The sequence below is a fragment of the Melospiza melodia genome, chromosome Z, assembly GCF_035770615.1.
Source record: "Melospiza melodia melodia isolate bMelMel2 chromosome Z, bMelMel2.pri, whole genome shotgun sequence".
Lineage (NCBI taxonomy): Eukaryota > Metazoa > Chordata > Aves > Passeriformes > Passerellidae > Melospiza > Melospiza melodia.
This window is the reverse complement of record NC_086226.1, coordinates 71,858,677-71,874,261: the sequence shown is the minus strand read 5'-3', so window position 1 is coordinate 71,874,261 and position 15,585 is coordinate 71,858,677. Positions and strand designations below refer to the sequence as shown.

At 44.9% G+C, this 15,585-nt stretch overlaps 1 protein-coding gene across 3 annotated transcripts in view; it reads right to left on the bottom strand.

Annotated features, from left to right (window-relative positions):
* The window catches only part of ZNF608 (zinc finger protein 608), an 85,137-nt gene extending 73,777 nt beyond the window's left edge, over positions 1-11,360 (bottom strand). For 2 of the 3 annotated variants that reach the window (XM_063180023.1, XM_063180025.1), the window contains exons 1-2: positions 8,857-9,602; positions 6,849-7,895 (exon numbers count right to left, since the gene is read on the bottom strand). In XM_063180023.1, coding sequence (XP_063036093.1) covers positions 6,849-7,733 — 885 coding nt within the window. In that variant the 5' untranslated portion in view covers positions 7,734-7,895; positions 8,857-9,602. Of the gene's footprint in view, positions 1-6,848; positions 7,896-8,856; positions 9,603-11,038 lie in introns of those variants that run through there. The other variant, XM_063180024.1, reaches the window with a different exon arrangement.
* Between the last annotated feature and the right edge of the window lie 4,225 nt (positions 11,361-15,585).

Here is a 15,585-nt window from a genome sequence, read left to right as displayed (position 1 = left end):
TTTTGTAAGAGTTAAAAGAGAAAGTGCAACAGAGGGTGCTTACTGAAATCCTACTGCACAACCAAAAGTCATTCTCTGACCTTCCTCTTTGTCCAAATGGCTACTCATTGCCTTCAGTAAATTGTCATATTAAATCAAGGATGTAATAATAATTTTTTTAAATCATGATTTAAAATCTCATTTAAGAAAATCCCTCAAATCATGTGGTAACAAGTGGTAATTATGTTTATTAAAATTATCACATTTCAAACATATTTTTAAGCAAATTAAAAAATGATAGATTGTGTTACTGTTCACTCTGATGATAGGCTGCACTGAAAAAAGCTGCACTGGGCAGAAATAGCGCTACAAAAATAGAAAAAGAAAGAGGTTTATGAAACAGAATATATATATAATTTTTTTCTATATATATTATATATATACAATGTATTAATTTTATATATATATATATATATAACTTTATTTTTAGAAAGGTATTTACTTTCTGCAATTATGACATCATCAGAAATTTTCATGAAAGACTGCTTTGCCATCTTCCACCCAATAGGAAATCTTATATACAGACCACTTTTTTAAAAAAAAAATCCATGTATATTCTCTGATTGTTAAGAGAGAAAAGAACTCCTTGATATGTAAGCACACTAAAACAAACACTAGTTTTTAGCAAAAAAATATGGCCAGCTGAACCCAATCCACAGATCCACAGGTGCCTATATGAGGACTGGGGCAAGATGTATTTCTGGTGTAAAAAATGACGGACACGTAAGAAGTCGGACAATCCTCAGCCATTCAGGGAATTATGAATTAGAGCATCACACAAGGTACAATGTTAAGAATACTATAAAAACAAGAACCTGGTTGTTGGATCATTTGTACAAAGTATCTTAGCTCAGACCACAGCAGACAGGTTACATTCAGCAATTCCAACTGCATACCATGCAACAAATCTGGAACATGCCACTCACAAAGGGAATTCTGTGTTTGAGAAATACGGACCATGTGGCAGTAGCACAAAACGGCCTGAACTGCTGCAGAAGAAATCCAACCTTTTCCAAGGGTGGGTGACAGAAATCTAAAATATAACTACATCCTTATCCAAGATGGAAGTAAAGGTGAAGGATAGCTGAAATGTTAGTACTTCTGTCACGATACTCCTGATGAAGCTTGAGAAACATGCTCAATAACACACGTATCAGTAATAGTGTGAGACGTGAAGAAAAACAGGGGTTTTTATTCTTTTAGAAATGCAAATAGCATGGATAACACAGGGCACATAAAGGGGAACCTGCATTCAACGTGCAAAGGATGTGTCCATTTAACAGAAAGCAGATCCCAGGCCCTCTCACTAGTGTCAGTGCTATGGAGATAACCCATTTTTTTTACGGTGGAGAAAAAAAGGCACTAGTTTGAGCACGCAAAAAACCCTTCAGATTTCAGATTTATGATTTACGTTGTTGTCGATAAAATAGCTTTCCAATTATGAAGGAATGCATTCTGTGTTAATGATCACAACCAGGGGTCCAAGCTTTACTCTTTTGTAAGAACTACAGCAGATCCTCCCCGCAGCTTCACCATTAACATGTCTGTTTCCTGTCAGACCACTCAGAGATAATGTCATTTATCTCAGGGCGGCACAAGACCAGTCATTAGCTTCAGTAAAAGACCTCAAACAAAGGCCGGATGGCGTTTTATCCAGGGCTCATAGGCTGCAGCCAAGAATCTCATTGCCTAACAGTTTAGAACAACTTATCTTTAAAAGAGTGATTTTTCTCCCTATCAAGAATTCTAGAACACTTCTCTGAAGAGCAGCAAAGTCTGCATGGAAAATTTTAGTCAATGGTTTTATCATATGCAATTAGGTGCCTGATAAGAGCTTGCTAAAGTTATCCTTTGAGAGGCTGGGGTGGGTTTTTTTGGTTGTTGTTGTTGGGAGGTTGTGGGGTTTTTTTTTTTTCCTCCTTCATTTTACTTCGTAAGGAAAGACAGAGTAAATCAGGTTCTACCTCAATAGCAAGACCTTTGAAGAACTGACCCTTATTGTGTTTGTCTGCAGGAGGTGATTCACTATTATAAATTCTTCAATGACTGAGCTTCTGGAAACCTCTTTAAATGAAAGTGGAACTGGTTAACTGTATGTATGAACATGTGTTTTCACAGTCTCTCCCGTATTATTGCATTTCAGAAAGCTTCTATAAAGTGCCAGGTGAACTTTTTAAAATAATGATAATAATAATTAAAAAAAGAAAGAGAGTCAGAAAAATACGAGCAAATCTCAGCTTTTCAATTCCTGGGCTTATGCTGAAAACTAGAAACAGATGGTACTTTCCATGTTACTTGAATCTGGTTATTGAACACCTCTATGGTTACGGGAGATTTTGCTTAGCACTTTTAACATACATTTCATTTATTGGACTATAAAATGCTACTTTGGAAAAACAAGTCTTTATATAGCTATAATTAAAACAGCCTTGCAGGAAAGCCCTTTAACATGGAGAACACGGTTAACCTCATGACATCTGGACAATCAATCCTTTCCTCTTTACTGGGTATTTATGAAGTTATTAAAATTGTAAAATTACTAATGCCCAAAGTGAAATATTTTTCCTGTAGTTCCGAATATGGCTATCAGCTTCCCTGCTTTGTTTGACAGATGCTCCAGACCAGCCTCCATTGTGCTACACTAACTCTTGCTTTGCACAGGAATTCAATAGAAGATCTGGTCATACATATTGGCAGAGGTCAGCAGGTTCACACGGAAAGCTTTCCTCGGCCAAAGGGCAACACCTCTTCACCCAGCTCAAAAAGCACCGTCACACTACTAGACAGCACTACAGAACTTTAAGAACCTTGAGCTGTGCTTATTGTTAGACACCCATACTTATCAATGTTTTTAACAGCTAAATCCCTTATGTAGCTTTCAAAACAGTTTGCTGTCAAACAACAATAGACTTTGTTCTTTAATTACAGCAAGTGACCTCCCTGCCCTTTTATTTCACAGTGAATAAACTACACACAAGGCCAGCAAGAAAAGTACATGAAGAGCATATCTCCATAACATCATTAATCAAAGCATGTACTTAAATTACTTACATCAATAGGTAAATTTCACCCAGAGATTCCTGATGGCATACAAAACACTATGAAATCCTAACACTAAAACACAACAAGGAAAGTGAAGATAAAATAAATAATAGTAGCCAACATGCTAATTTGCTAAAGACAACTTTCAAACATGCAATGCAGTCTTAATGAGAAGCACTAAGCTAAAAAAGGACAAAAATTCCATTCTAGAGTATCACTAGACTGATACATTTAGAACTGTAACTAAACCCTTCTGATTGCAGCTTTGTATCTTCTGCATTAATTCCATGTAAACATACTGTTTTTCACATACCAAATGAAGTTTTCCTGTATCTCAGAGTAAATTATGACTGAATTAATTCCAAAATCTCCTCACAAGCATACAAAGCAAACTTTGTAGCTATTCTGAACAATTTTCAATGTAACAGCTGTTAAAAAACAAAAAAATGTTAGCTGGAACAGATGAAGAGCTCATGCTGACAAACAATCAGCAACTGTGCTAAAAACAGTATGGATAAGAAATGGAAAATGGAGACAGGTTTTAACACCAAAAATCTTAGGAGTGGTTAGCCTACCTGTCAAAGCTACTTATTCAGACATGTCACTGTTGGCTTAGCCACAAAATGGACTGCACAAGTATAGCTCAAACATTTTAGAATTACAGCACACTTTGACTTTATCCACATATTAGGGGAGTGGCGACTTTTACAACATACTTGTGGTTTCTGCATAAAAGAGCCAGCAGAACAGAGTCATTTATTTAATTAGGCTTCGTAAGATCCAATTTATCATGTTTTACATGACTTTCTGCAGCAAGGAAACATAATAAATAGACTAAAAATAGAATGAAGCATGCTGTGAAAGCTAAACAGTGACTACAACTCCTGGGAATCTGCTCCAAGCTTTCCACAAATAGTAAACAAATGCAGTATTATATTCCACACCACATATAAAAACATGTAGATTTTTAATCAGCAGAAATGAACTCATCTGATTCTAAAAGGAAGCTTCCAAATTCGTGAGGCATGTCTTGCACAACAGCAAGATAACTGAATATTGATTTCAACATGCAGGCTGCAAATTATGTATTTATCTACAGATACAAGCTGCTTCGTGCAAGTATGGCATATATGTTCTAGCATATAAACAGTCAAAGCAATAACACTTCAACCATCTAAAGCCTTTAAAAATTCTTTCCAATGATGATTAATCATTTGCGGAAAAAGAAAAGAAAAAAAGCAGAACAACAAACATAAAAACTACAATGTTGCTAATGTTGCCACTGGCTGGACTTGGAAAGTATCAACCATTATCAGCAACAAGCTACATATTATTATTATTGTTGTTGTTGCTGTTGCTGTCGTTGTCATGATTTAAAGGGAATATCCTTGGCTAAGAAAAACGCTAAGGGACTTTACTTGAGATAGCAAGCAAGCACACCATTGTGCCAGACAATGGCCAAGGCTGCACGACTCTGGTGCGCAGAGCCCGTATTAAAGCCGGTGTGTGCCAACAGCAGCGGCTGTTGTTGGAAATGCAAGCTCCAACCTCCTCCTGGAGCGACATCTACAACACGCAGAGTGTGCCACTGACGCTCAACTCCTCCATACGTGTTTGCTCTGAATTTGCATGCCATCCCATTTACATAGCACATAAGATTACTCGCACGTATATATAGATTCTTCATACAATTTCCTGTGTGACTAGAGAGTTGAAAGAACACAAAAAACGGGAGAAACCACACCACCCTCTAATCTCCGTTGCCATGGCAGCAGCCTTTGAGATACTGAAATGTTCAGATTGCCAGCTAAACAAAATTGTTGAATGTGAACATTTGGCTGAGAGATTAAAAGGCTAAGGGGGTTGCAAAAGGGCAGTACCTCCCACATTCCAGGCAGCCACTGAATCCAATCAAATGGCTCTGACTCTTTAACCACAGCCATTGTGAGGACCGGATTAGGGCAATTTATCTAGATAGTTAAAACAGATTAGAGAACTGCAATTTGAAGACTATTGGCAACAGAAGTAAATGCCTACTGTACTAAGATAATAAAGAGACCATGAGATTTTTGGACACCTTTCTGCCATGAACAGCACTTTCCATAAATCAAAATGCAAACATATACACATGAATTACATAGCAATCTGGTTTTCTCATCTGCATTTAGACAAGGTCATAAGGCTCATTCAAATTCATCCATAGATATGCTATCTTAAAAGCAATAATATGCATACAATATAAAATTTAATTTGTTCCTTGCCTTGAACAAATCCCTTGGAATTATCTCCCAGTACTAACAAATATCTGCTATCACAAACACCCAAATCTAATCCTCCAGTCTACTTCGTATTACAAAAACCTTCATGACTGAAATACAAAAAGCTACTAGCCAGTCATAAGACGTAACTTCCCGCTCCCTGAGACCTTCAGCCCTCCCAGGCACTTGCAGACCATACAGTTAACGCCTTCCCGAAAGTCTCCCCATTGCAATGTTCACTTGGGGAAGTTGTAAAAGCAGGTAATTTAGGACAAACAGCTGACAATACAGTCACAATACTAACACCCTGAGATTGTTCATCTGGAGGGTGTTGGTTTGCTTTATTTTTCAAGCAGAGCAGGTTCCCTTTGTTTAACAACCTGTAGAATTTACCATACTTGTAATCCTGGGCCAACACTCGCCCTCTGGCCCCCCAGAAGATGGCTTCTGCCCTATGGACAGAACTCCCACCAACACCAGAACATCCTTGAACCAGCAGTTGACAAAGACAACATTGTCTCACTCCACCTTTCACAAATAATAGAGTAGCAGCCATCTATTCATACAGAAAGCATCCAAAATAGAAAGGAATAAAACCACACGCTCCCATCCGATTTCTTTCACACCATTTCAACCTCTCAACAAACAAGCACTTCAAATCCAAGAGCCAGCATGGCTCAGAGAGGAAAACTCCTCCAGACACGAGACAAACCGCTCCACTCTGTTCCAAAAGCTGTTTTGCACACACAGTTGTCAGCACAAGGTGCATTTCCCTCCTCCCAGCATCCTCCTTCCAGGAAGACAAGAGGCACTGCCTGTCTGCTGGCTCCTTCCTCCCAGTCACCACACCAGCTTCTGGGGCCTCTGGGCTGCAGTGCCACGGAAGCGCCCAGCACAATGAGCATCCCGCGTCTCCACCAAGCGCCACGGCAGAGCCCCGGTCTCTGCCCACAGCTCCTGCTTCCTCCCCAGGCACAATCCCAGCTCTAGGCAGAGGGTCAGAGAAAGGGAGAGGGGTTCCTTTAGACTTTGGGAGAGGAATGGCCATGAATGCCTGCTGTGGAAGAGTCAGCACATACAAGACCTGCTGCGCCTGGAGCCTGAGCTCTGCAGCCCCAGCCTGCGAACACATGCCATCCCACTGGTACTGCTGCTCTCTGCTAAAACTGGGGACAGCTCAGGCAGCAGGGTCATTGCTGCGTTTCTCCTTCTGGGCAAGTGCAATTAAAACAAACAGACAAAACAGAAAGGTTCTGCAGGTCTGATGACAGGAGAGGAAATCACAAGGAAGAGCAGCATACTGGAAACATACTGGTATCTTCCATGTAGGGAAGAGGTCTCTGGGTTGGTTTTTTTGGTTTGGTTTTTTTTTTTTTAAGGGAAGGAGGAAGGACATACGCATGTCACAAATACACAGCAGAGAGGACAGAGGAGCCAGACATACACTCATGGGACACTTATTATAGACATGGGGAAACACAGAAGAGGTGGAGAGGAGCTTTGTCCTACCTTTTCTGTTTTCAATTTCTTGATTCGCCTGTGGCTCTCCTCCTCCTCCTCTTCCTTCTTTACCAAAACAGAGTTCCCCATTAACCCTGAATCCGGGGTACTTTTGCTCACTTCCCCCACAGCAGAGGAGGTGCAGTGGAAGGGGCTGGTGCTTCCACCACTGCCTCCCTTGGCCCCAAAGCCATAGAGGTGCCCAGAGGGAATTTGGCTATTGCCACCCCCACTGCCATTGGGGTGGCCCTGCTGCAGGTCATGCTGCTTGTCCTTCCTGGATTTTCCTGCATCCTTATCCCGCTTGGAGCCTCTGCTGCCTGGGGCTTTACCTGGTTTCTCCTCTTTGTTTTTCCCACAAGAGGCAACGGTGGTGGTGTTGCTGGTGTTGTTATTATTGCCGTTTGGGTTACTGCTCACACTTTGACCCAGTGCTGAATTCATGCCAGTTGCCTCTCCAGGGCGCCCTTGGACTTCCTGCCTTTTGCCAGCACTGCTGATCTCAGGAATCCCATACAAGGCAGCAGAAGGCAGAGATTTATTAGCATCCTTAGAAGTTTTACTCCTTTTCACTTTTGATTTGCTAGTCTCTTTGTGAGAGGAATTCCCCTGGGGAGCAGAGGGCTGAACAGAAGCGAATTTTAGGCCATCAGCTAAGGCTGAGGTAGCATTAACCCCACTGGAAGCCAGACCCCCGCAATCCTTGGAGCTGGTGTTGCTGCTGCTGGTGGTATTAGAATTATTCATCTCAAATTTCTGTCTGTCCTTCTCTAAGTCGGCGTCCAAATCGATTATTAAATTCCCAACACCGATTTCCCAATCATCGCCACTGTCATAAGTGTCAACTGCGTTTGGATCCACACCTTTTCCTGCAGTGGAAGTGTTCAATGACATCCTGAAGATAAGATCTCTAGAGTAAAAATCCGATGAACTTTTCTTTGGAGATGTGGGGACATTCGTTTATCTCCGTTGGGCTCTCTCTTAAGTTCAACTCTTCTTGTCTCCCTCCCCTAGGTGTGTCTAGGCTCACAACCTGCAGTCCACATCCACGTTGTCCTGTGAGGAGGGAAATAGTCAAGTATTTCTTGTCTGGGTGTTACCACAATATAACGTCACTCAATAAAGAGGGGGCAAGGTAGGGGGGAGCAAAAACATTCAGCATTGCCACGCTCTTAAGTTTGTTAAGCCAGAGACAGTGGCTGTGTTTTTACAATGAGCACTTTTATTCTACTTGTATACCAACATCCACAACCTCTCTTTAAGAGCCATGCCCATAAAAAAGAAGGAAAAAAAAAAAAAAGGAAGAAAAAAAAAAGGAAGAAAAAATTTATCTACATGATTTAAATCCACAAAGTTCAGGAAATACAGTGAGAGAAGTGGTGCCTAGCTGTTGGAGCACATGTTGTAATCTAACCCCTTGGACCACCACCTAGGCACGAAAAGGAGAAAAGGAAGGACAGGGATTCACTCTTCAGTGCATTCCATGGATTTTGTGGCTTTTTTTAAACCAGACCATTGAAGTTTTGTGACTCTCCTGTATTATCTTTTAGCCCCCTTCCCCTTAATCTCTTGGGAGGGTGGGGGAGGAGAGTGCTAAGGGAAGTGGGAAACCTCATTTTCCCTGACACAATACACCTTCTATTAAAAACAACAGCCTACAAACCCAAATGTTTACTGGAAAATATTAAAATCCATAGGTTAAAATTAAAAAAAAAAAAAAGTGAGAATAAATAAAAATTCTCATTCCTTTAAAAAAATATTCTTAAGATAACAGTTCTAAAAGCAGCTCTAATGTATTCCTAGGTCACACAATTGTTAGGTCTGTTAAATATAGTATTACTGACTGTACAGGAAACTGATTAAGACATACACTTTAAGTGATCTGCACCAAGGTGGCCTCAGTGACCGCAAATGAGTGTGTGTTTGACAAAGCTTAGTTAAAACGATTTTTAAAGGGATCTCTCCCTTTTACAGTCGACTGCCGAAATATTTATACATATATACGCATAATGCTTACCTTTAATCCTTTATCATTTTTAATTAAACCAGCAAATCATAATGCTGTTCCCACTCGTCTCAGCAACAACTCTGTGCCTCATTTTACTTAAAGAGCAAGTGATCAAGAAGTAGAAAGCAAGTATCATCTCAGCCAGTATAAATCGGTCAATAACATATCTCCCCCTACTTTGGCACACGGATCAGAAGTCCATTTTTTGTTTGTTTGTCTAGGCTTTTTTCGTCCTTGCTTAAAGAAAAAGAAGCAAAAAAAGCAAAAAAAAAAAAAAAAAATGCTGTGCCTCACAACTTTACGAGCTGGGAGGTAATATTTCACATTCAGAAGTGAAGCATCAAGGACCAGATTTTTGTTTGTTTGCTTTTCCTGAATAAGCACCGAGAGGTAATAAACACCACAGTAATATTAAAAAGAAAGCAAAAAAGGAAAAAAAAAAAAAAAGAGAGAGAACAAAAAAAGAACAAAAAAAAAAAAAAAAAAGGAAAGAAAAAAAAATGTTTCCCCAACTTCACACTCCGTCTTCAGCCCCGGACCTGGGAGCCATCCCGATCAGTAAGTAATGATCCCACGAAACAAACCTACAGGCGCCCGGGTGTTACAAGACAGAATGTGCTAACATCGGGATAAATTAGTGAAAGGGAGGAAGGAAAAAAAGAAGAAAGGACTGAAAATCTGGGCTGGATTCCGCCTGTTAGTTGGGAAGTGGCATTTTTTTCGCCCGTCCTGACAGATCTGATTTCTTGAAGTAACTTGAGGGGAAACGGGCGGGGGAGGCGGGGGGAGGGGGAAGAGGGGGGCGAGGAAGAGGAGGAGGAGCGGGAGGGGGGAATCACTGATCTGATAAACCGGTTATCAAAACATTTTGTGGGAGTGGAGGAAGGACTGCGTACTCTCAAACGAACTAAATTTTCCCAGGGGTAAGATTTCGGGGAGGGGGGTGCCTGTCCCCGTCCCTTCGTCTGTCCGTCCCTCCCCCACCAGCCTTAGATCAGCGCTTTTTAAAAATAGGAATTAGGGGAAAAAAAAAAAAAAAAAAAAAAAAAAAAAAGCAAACCACCAGCATAGGCACGTATCAGTTTCGAATGGCTGTCTCGGGGGGAAAAAAAAATAATAACAACGAAAAACCCGTGAGCTTGGGCTAGTCAGTCATGCGGTAAGTAATTCAGTAATTAGAGTCCGAGGAGATAAAGCAGACGACCTTTTTGTCAGGACAGATCGCTCCCACCTTATTGTCTCAGCAAACCTCGCAGTCTACCGTTATCACCCCCTCCCCCTTCCCGATGCCTCCCTCCCCCCTCTCCAAGTCAGACGGTCTCGGAGCTTTAGCTTAGTATTTTTAATTAGCCAGCGATGGGAAGCTAAAAGCCGTAATGAATTGCCGGTGGCGGGAGGGCGGGGGGAGGGGGAGGCGCGGCGGGCCCGCCGCCCGCGTCACGTGACGCCGCCGGGCGCCATTGGCCGCCGCCGCCGCCGAGCGGGGCCGGGGCCGCCCCTCACACACCCGGCGGGGCGGGCCGCGCCCTGCCCCGGCCCCGCGCCGCGCCGCCGGCCCGCCGCCTGGGCTGGAGTCCCGGAGTGCCCCCCAGGAGCGCCTCGCCGAGCCCCCCGCCACCTCCCCGGGTGGGGGGGCCCGTTTACCTCAGGGCTTTCCCTTCCCTGTGCCTCAGGGCAGGCAGAACCGAGACGGCGATGGAAGCGGGCAGCCGCCGAGGGACGATCCCACCCCCGTCCCCCGGCTCCAGCCTCGCGTTTCTGGTGTCTCGGTGTGACATGCGAGGTGCCTCCCGGTCTGTCGGTGCCCCGTCGCTCCTGCTAACGAGCGCAGTGCTCTCGGGGCCCGGGGGGGCGGGGAAGCAATGCAGACTTGGCTGTAATGGTGTCACTTTTATTTCCCCCCCCCCTCCCCCACCGTGGGTTAGTTAAAACCCAAAAAGGCACTACGCTTTAACGCTCCCCAAGTGCACCGTCAAGTATGATTTGTGTGGCTACAGTGCTTTCACCCTCTTACTTCCCTCAAATAACTCACCCTGTCTGGGGGGTTGTTTTGGGGTTTTCTTCCTCCTTTAAAAATCCCCAAGAACCCTAGTTATTTCAACTCCCAAAACTCTTTAACACTCCCGTTTGGAGAGAAAAAAAAAGAAAATCCCCTCTAAGTGCTATAGACACACCACGCAACCGTACTTACGGTCTGTATTGGATCGAGTTGACCTTTTCCTTCTAACTGCATTGAGTGTGTTTTTGTTGCAGCCGCTTTTTATTTTAGGAAAAAAAAAAATCTAATGTCTTCAACAGATTTATTGTGTTTGGAGGAAGAGAGCACCAGATATCATGAACCTTCCTTTCTTTCTTTCTAGAAACAAAATTAAAACAACAACGCCAAAAAAAAAAAAAGAAAATAAAATAAAAACTGGGCAGAGAAGGCAAACCCGGCATGTGTGTCTGTCCCCTCACAGGCTGACACACAGGCACAGGGGACAGGGGCGCTGCCCCCACAGCAGCGGCCGAGGCGGGGGAGTGGGAGCCTCACTCCGCGCGGTACCTGAGAGGGACTTTTCTTTGTTCGCGATGCCCTTTCCCTGCCGGCCAATCAGCACCCAGCTTTTATGAAACCGGGCCCTGCCATTGGCCCGCCGCTCCTCCTGCCTGCCGGCGAGGGCGAGAGACACAAACACGCACCCGCTCGCTCGCTCACACCCCCGGCACCCGCTCGCGCCTTGCGGCCCCGCACACGCTGCGCCCCCGCGCACGCCGCACCCCCGCCCCCACCTCCGCGCGCACTGTACACTCACTCACACGTTCTGCACTCGCACGCACACGCACGCAGCCCCCCGCTCTGCAGCCCGCAGCCCACACCGAGCCTCCTTGCTGCAGCCAGATACAAAATCGTGTTTCCCATTTCAATTATCCTACATAACATTTAAAGCTGAGGGAGAGAAAAATAAATGAGGGGAGGGAAAGGAAAAAAAAAAAAAAGAAAAAGAGAAAAGAGAGGGGGAGGAGGGGAAGGAAAAAAATAGAAAACCAAGGTGGAGTGTAGCTCTGCCAAGACTCACACGTAGGGAGGAAGACTCCCTCATTTCGTTTTAATTTAATTTCAGGGCAGTTTTCGAAGCCATGATGAATGATTTTTCTGTGCCGGTTTCAAAGAGGCAATTTAGAATCTCAGTCATAATTTTTAAATGCCCCCTCATTCAAAATTATAACAGCTTGAAGCCAGCGAGAGAGGGTTGCTGATACACATGTGCGATTATTTTCGTGCTTAGTGGAGGAGAAAAGCAAACAGTGTCTGGAGGAAGGGGCTGAGGGGAGGTTCATGGTAGGGCAGCACCCCCAGCTCTGCTTGGGGGTCACCGTGGCGCTGCTCCGCTCCCCGACCAGCCCTCTTTCTTGCATTCACTTTTACAGCTCCTCATGTATTTTATTACATGTTCATTTTTACAATATGGCTTAAGTTAGACAGGTCGGGTTTTATTCTTTTTTTCTCCTTTTTTTTTTTTTTTTCTCTTCCTCTTTTTCGGAAGGAAGGGGAGCAGAAAATAACCCTTTTGTTTCCAGACTGCTGATTTACTGCCGCACGCACTGAAGTGTGAATGCCAGCGACCCTATAACTACCACGTGAACATCCTTTCACAGGAATTAGTAACACAAATCTTCCCTATCGGGCTTTGTGTAGCTCGAAAATATCCCCCTTAATCATTCCTTTTGTTTACGTTGGGAGCCATTATGCTACACCACTGCGTTAAATTGCGTTTAACCCTTCGCGGACGGCGGGGGTGGAATGGGGACGGCGGCGGCCGCCGCCCGCGGGCACGGGAGGGTCGGGAGGTGGGGGGCACTAGCCCCGCAGACACCCTGTTCCTTTTAATATCCTCAAGCACGATCTACTCTTTTCTTTTTTTTTTTCCCCTATTCCCTGTCTTTGACTTTCCCCCCCCCCCCCCCCTTCCTCTTCCCCTTGATCTCGCTGGGACTGATCTCCCTGTGAAAATCGATACGGGATGTTTTTCTTGCCAAACGTACGCTACGCCCAAGTCAAGATTTCCGGCAAGAAGTCAAAGCGTGGCATTTACGATGTCCTGCACACCCATGACAGGGTGACAAAATACCTCTTTGGATTTCGTCCAGCTGAGCAAATCACGCTCGTCAGCGTGCCCGCGTTGCAGGCTTCCCAATGAAAGGGGCGATTAGTGCAGAGGTACCAGAGGAGCAAACCCCCCCAGACCCGGCTTTGCTGCGGGGGCTTTGCGGAAGGTGAAACAGGACTAGTGGGGGTAAAAACCGCCCGTGGCGTGGCACTCGACCGCGCTATGGCCAGCCGGTCACCAGGGGCCCCAGGAGAAAAGGCTGCGCTCCAGGTGCTGAGTCCCGCGGACATTGGGGTCACCAACATAAGCTACCTTGGGAGGCCTTGAGGCTGCTCCGTTTCTCGTGTGTAAAAATACTTACCCTTCAAGGGCTGATAATGAAAGGTTTATTAGCAGGGATATGTTCATTGTCAAGGAGGCCCTTGATCACATTAAATGTTTAAGCCATTAAAAAGTGGGAGAAGGAAGCAAAAACAAACAAACAAACAAACAAACAAAAAAAAAAAAAACAAAAAAAACCCCACCAAACCAAAAAAAAAAAAACCAACAAAACAAAAAAACACCTCATGGCATATGTGCAGCACAAACAAGAAATGCTGAGGTGTGAACAGTGAACACATCCCTGCCATCCCGCCCGGCTGGTGGGACAGCGCAGGGATAATGGCAAGGAGGACCTGTGAGCGGCCACTTCCCAGGCGCTGTGGCAGCGGACACGGCTGGAGTCACTGGCACCCTCACCCCAGGGAGGGGACACTTATGCCCAGCATGAGCAATTTGTGGAGGAGTGGGCATGCATAATGTCACAAGGTACCGAAAATCACAGTTTCCCCGGGGGTAGCTCTTGAGTGATATCACTCACTGGTTAGCAAAATTTTAAGATCAGCAACACCAAGCTTTTGGTCTACTTAGTCATGGATCACTATTCCTGTTTCCTTACAGTATGTATTTTTCAGATTTAGGTAATGGCCCTGAATTTTTCAGTATTGACCTCTGTTTAGACACGTTTCACTTTGGGCTGCTTCTCGTCTGCAAAATTACAGTCATTTTCACATTATTATACAGTGAGTAGGAGACGGTTTGTATTTAGCGTTGGGTGGGGGAAGGGGTATTATGGGAAGTGATCTGCTACGGTCAGCACATAATTTCAGCCCAAAGAAAATTGCTTCTGAATAGATGGTCTGTTAACTAGCCAAGGAACAGTCGCTGGGAGAGATTACAAAAATGCCTCTGCTTTATCTGCCTTACACCATCATTTTAATTTTTGAAAGAAACGGTCAGGGGAAGAGCCAGCCACAGAGGGTTACTAACTACAGAGGCCAACTGATGGGGGTAAAGTATCCTTAAAAACCTCCTTAAATTACAAATTTTGGAGGGGAGCCTCTCACCCCATTCCCTCCTGGCATTTGTGTATGAGTCTACAGGGAAGGAGCCTGCCCAGTGTACCACATGGTTGCCAAAGAAGGGTTTTATTTACCCATTTCTGTGGCAGAAATTAGAGCAAGACTGCTTGCCGGCCCCTGGGTGCATCTGCAGCCGCAGATTCCGATGAGTGGATGCAAAAGGATCACTGAACTCACATTGTCTTGTCAGGTTAAGAATGTCGGTATTTCAAAAAGCGGCGTGTGTGATTTAGTGACTTTTCCGCCTTAATTTCTACCTGCTCTCCAAATTAGATTACAACTTTGTATTTCTGTGCATTTTACAAGACAGACAGAAGGCCAATAAATTAGCGGTGATTGTCTAAAATAGAAAATCCGTACTTAATTGGTGCAGCTGTGGACCGCTAATAATACCAAGAGATCACCATTCACCCATCCTGGTCTCTGTCCGGATTTTTTTGTTTGTTTTGGGTTTTTTGGGAGGGTTGTTCGTTTTTTGTCGGTTTTGTTTTGTTTTGTTTTAACCTTGCCAGACATATGCATCGCACACGCTACGAAGATCGCCGTCGAAGGTCTCTTTGTTTGGCGGAGGGCCCGCGCTGCCGTTCCCGCTGTCCCGGGCGGGCCGCAGCCGTGAGGGGAGAGAGGCGCCTTCCCGCCCCTCCCGCGGCCGCGGGCCCCGCGCGCTGCCCGCTCCCCGAGCGCTGAGCGGGCGGCGCCCAATCAGCGCGCGAGAAATCGCTTTCGCGGCTCGCCATTGGCCGGCGGCGCGCGGGGCGGGGCGGGGGCCCCGCGCGCGGGCCGTGGGGGAGCAGCGGCTCCGCGCCTGAGGGGAGCGGGGCGGGCCCGGCGTTCTGGCCCGGCGCCGCTGGCAGCGCCGGGGTTAAACTTGTCGAGAAGAACCGCAGTAATGCCACCTAGGCTTACTGTCATTAGCAGCAAAGCCTTAATTGCCTCCCCTCATTCAGTCTGTCTCCACTTCTCCCTTTGTTCCCGTGTTCGGTGTTGCAGGAGCACGGGTACAGGTCCGTACCTCCGATCTCGGCATTATCGACAGCCTGTCTGCAAAGATAAACCCATCGTTCTCTTTCTCTTCAACTTGCACCAAAGAGAGGGCAAAAATCCATTTCTCATCAGCACTTACTTGTCACAGTAATTACGTAAACAATGAGTGGCGTTTCTCTCCTGTACAACGTTTCGCGCATAAAAGTTTTCTCATAACAAGACTTGAAAGCAGTGCATTGGAAATTGTATTGATTCGAAAATTT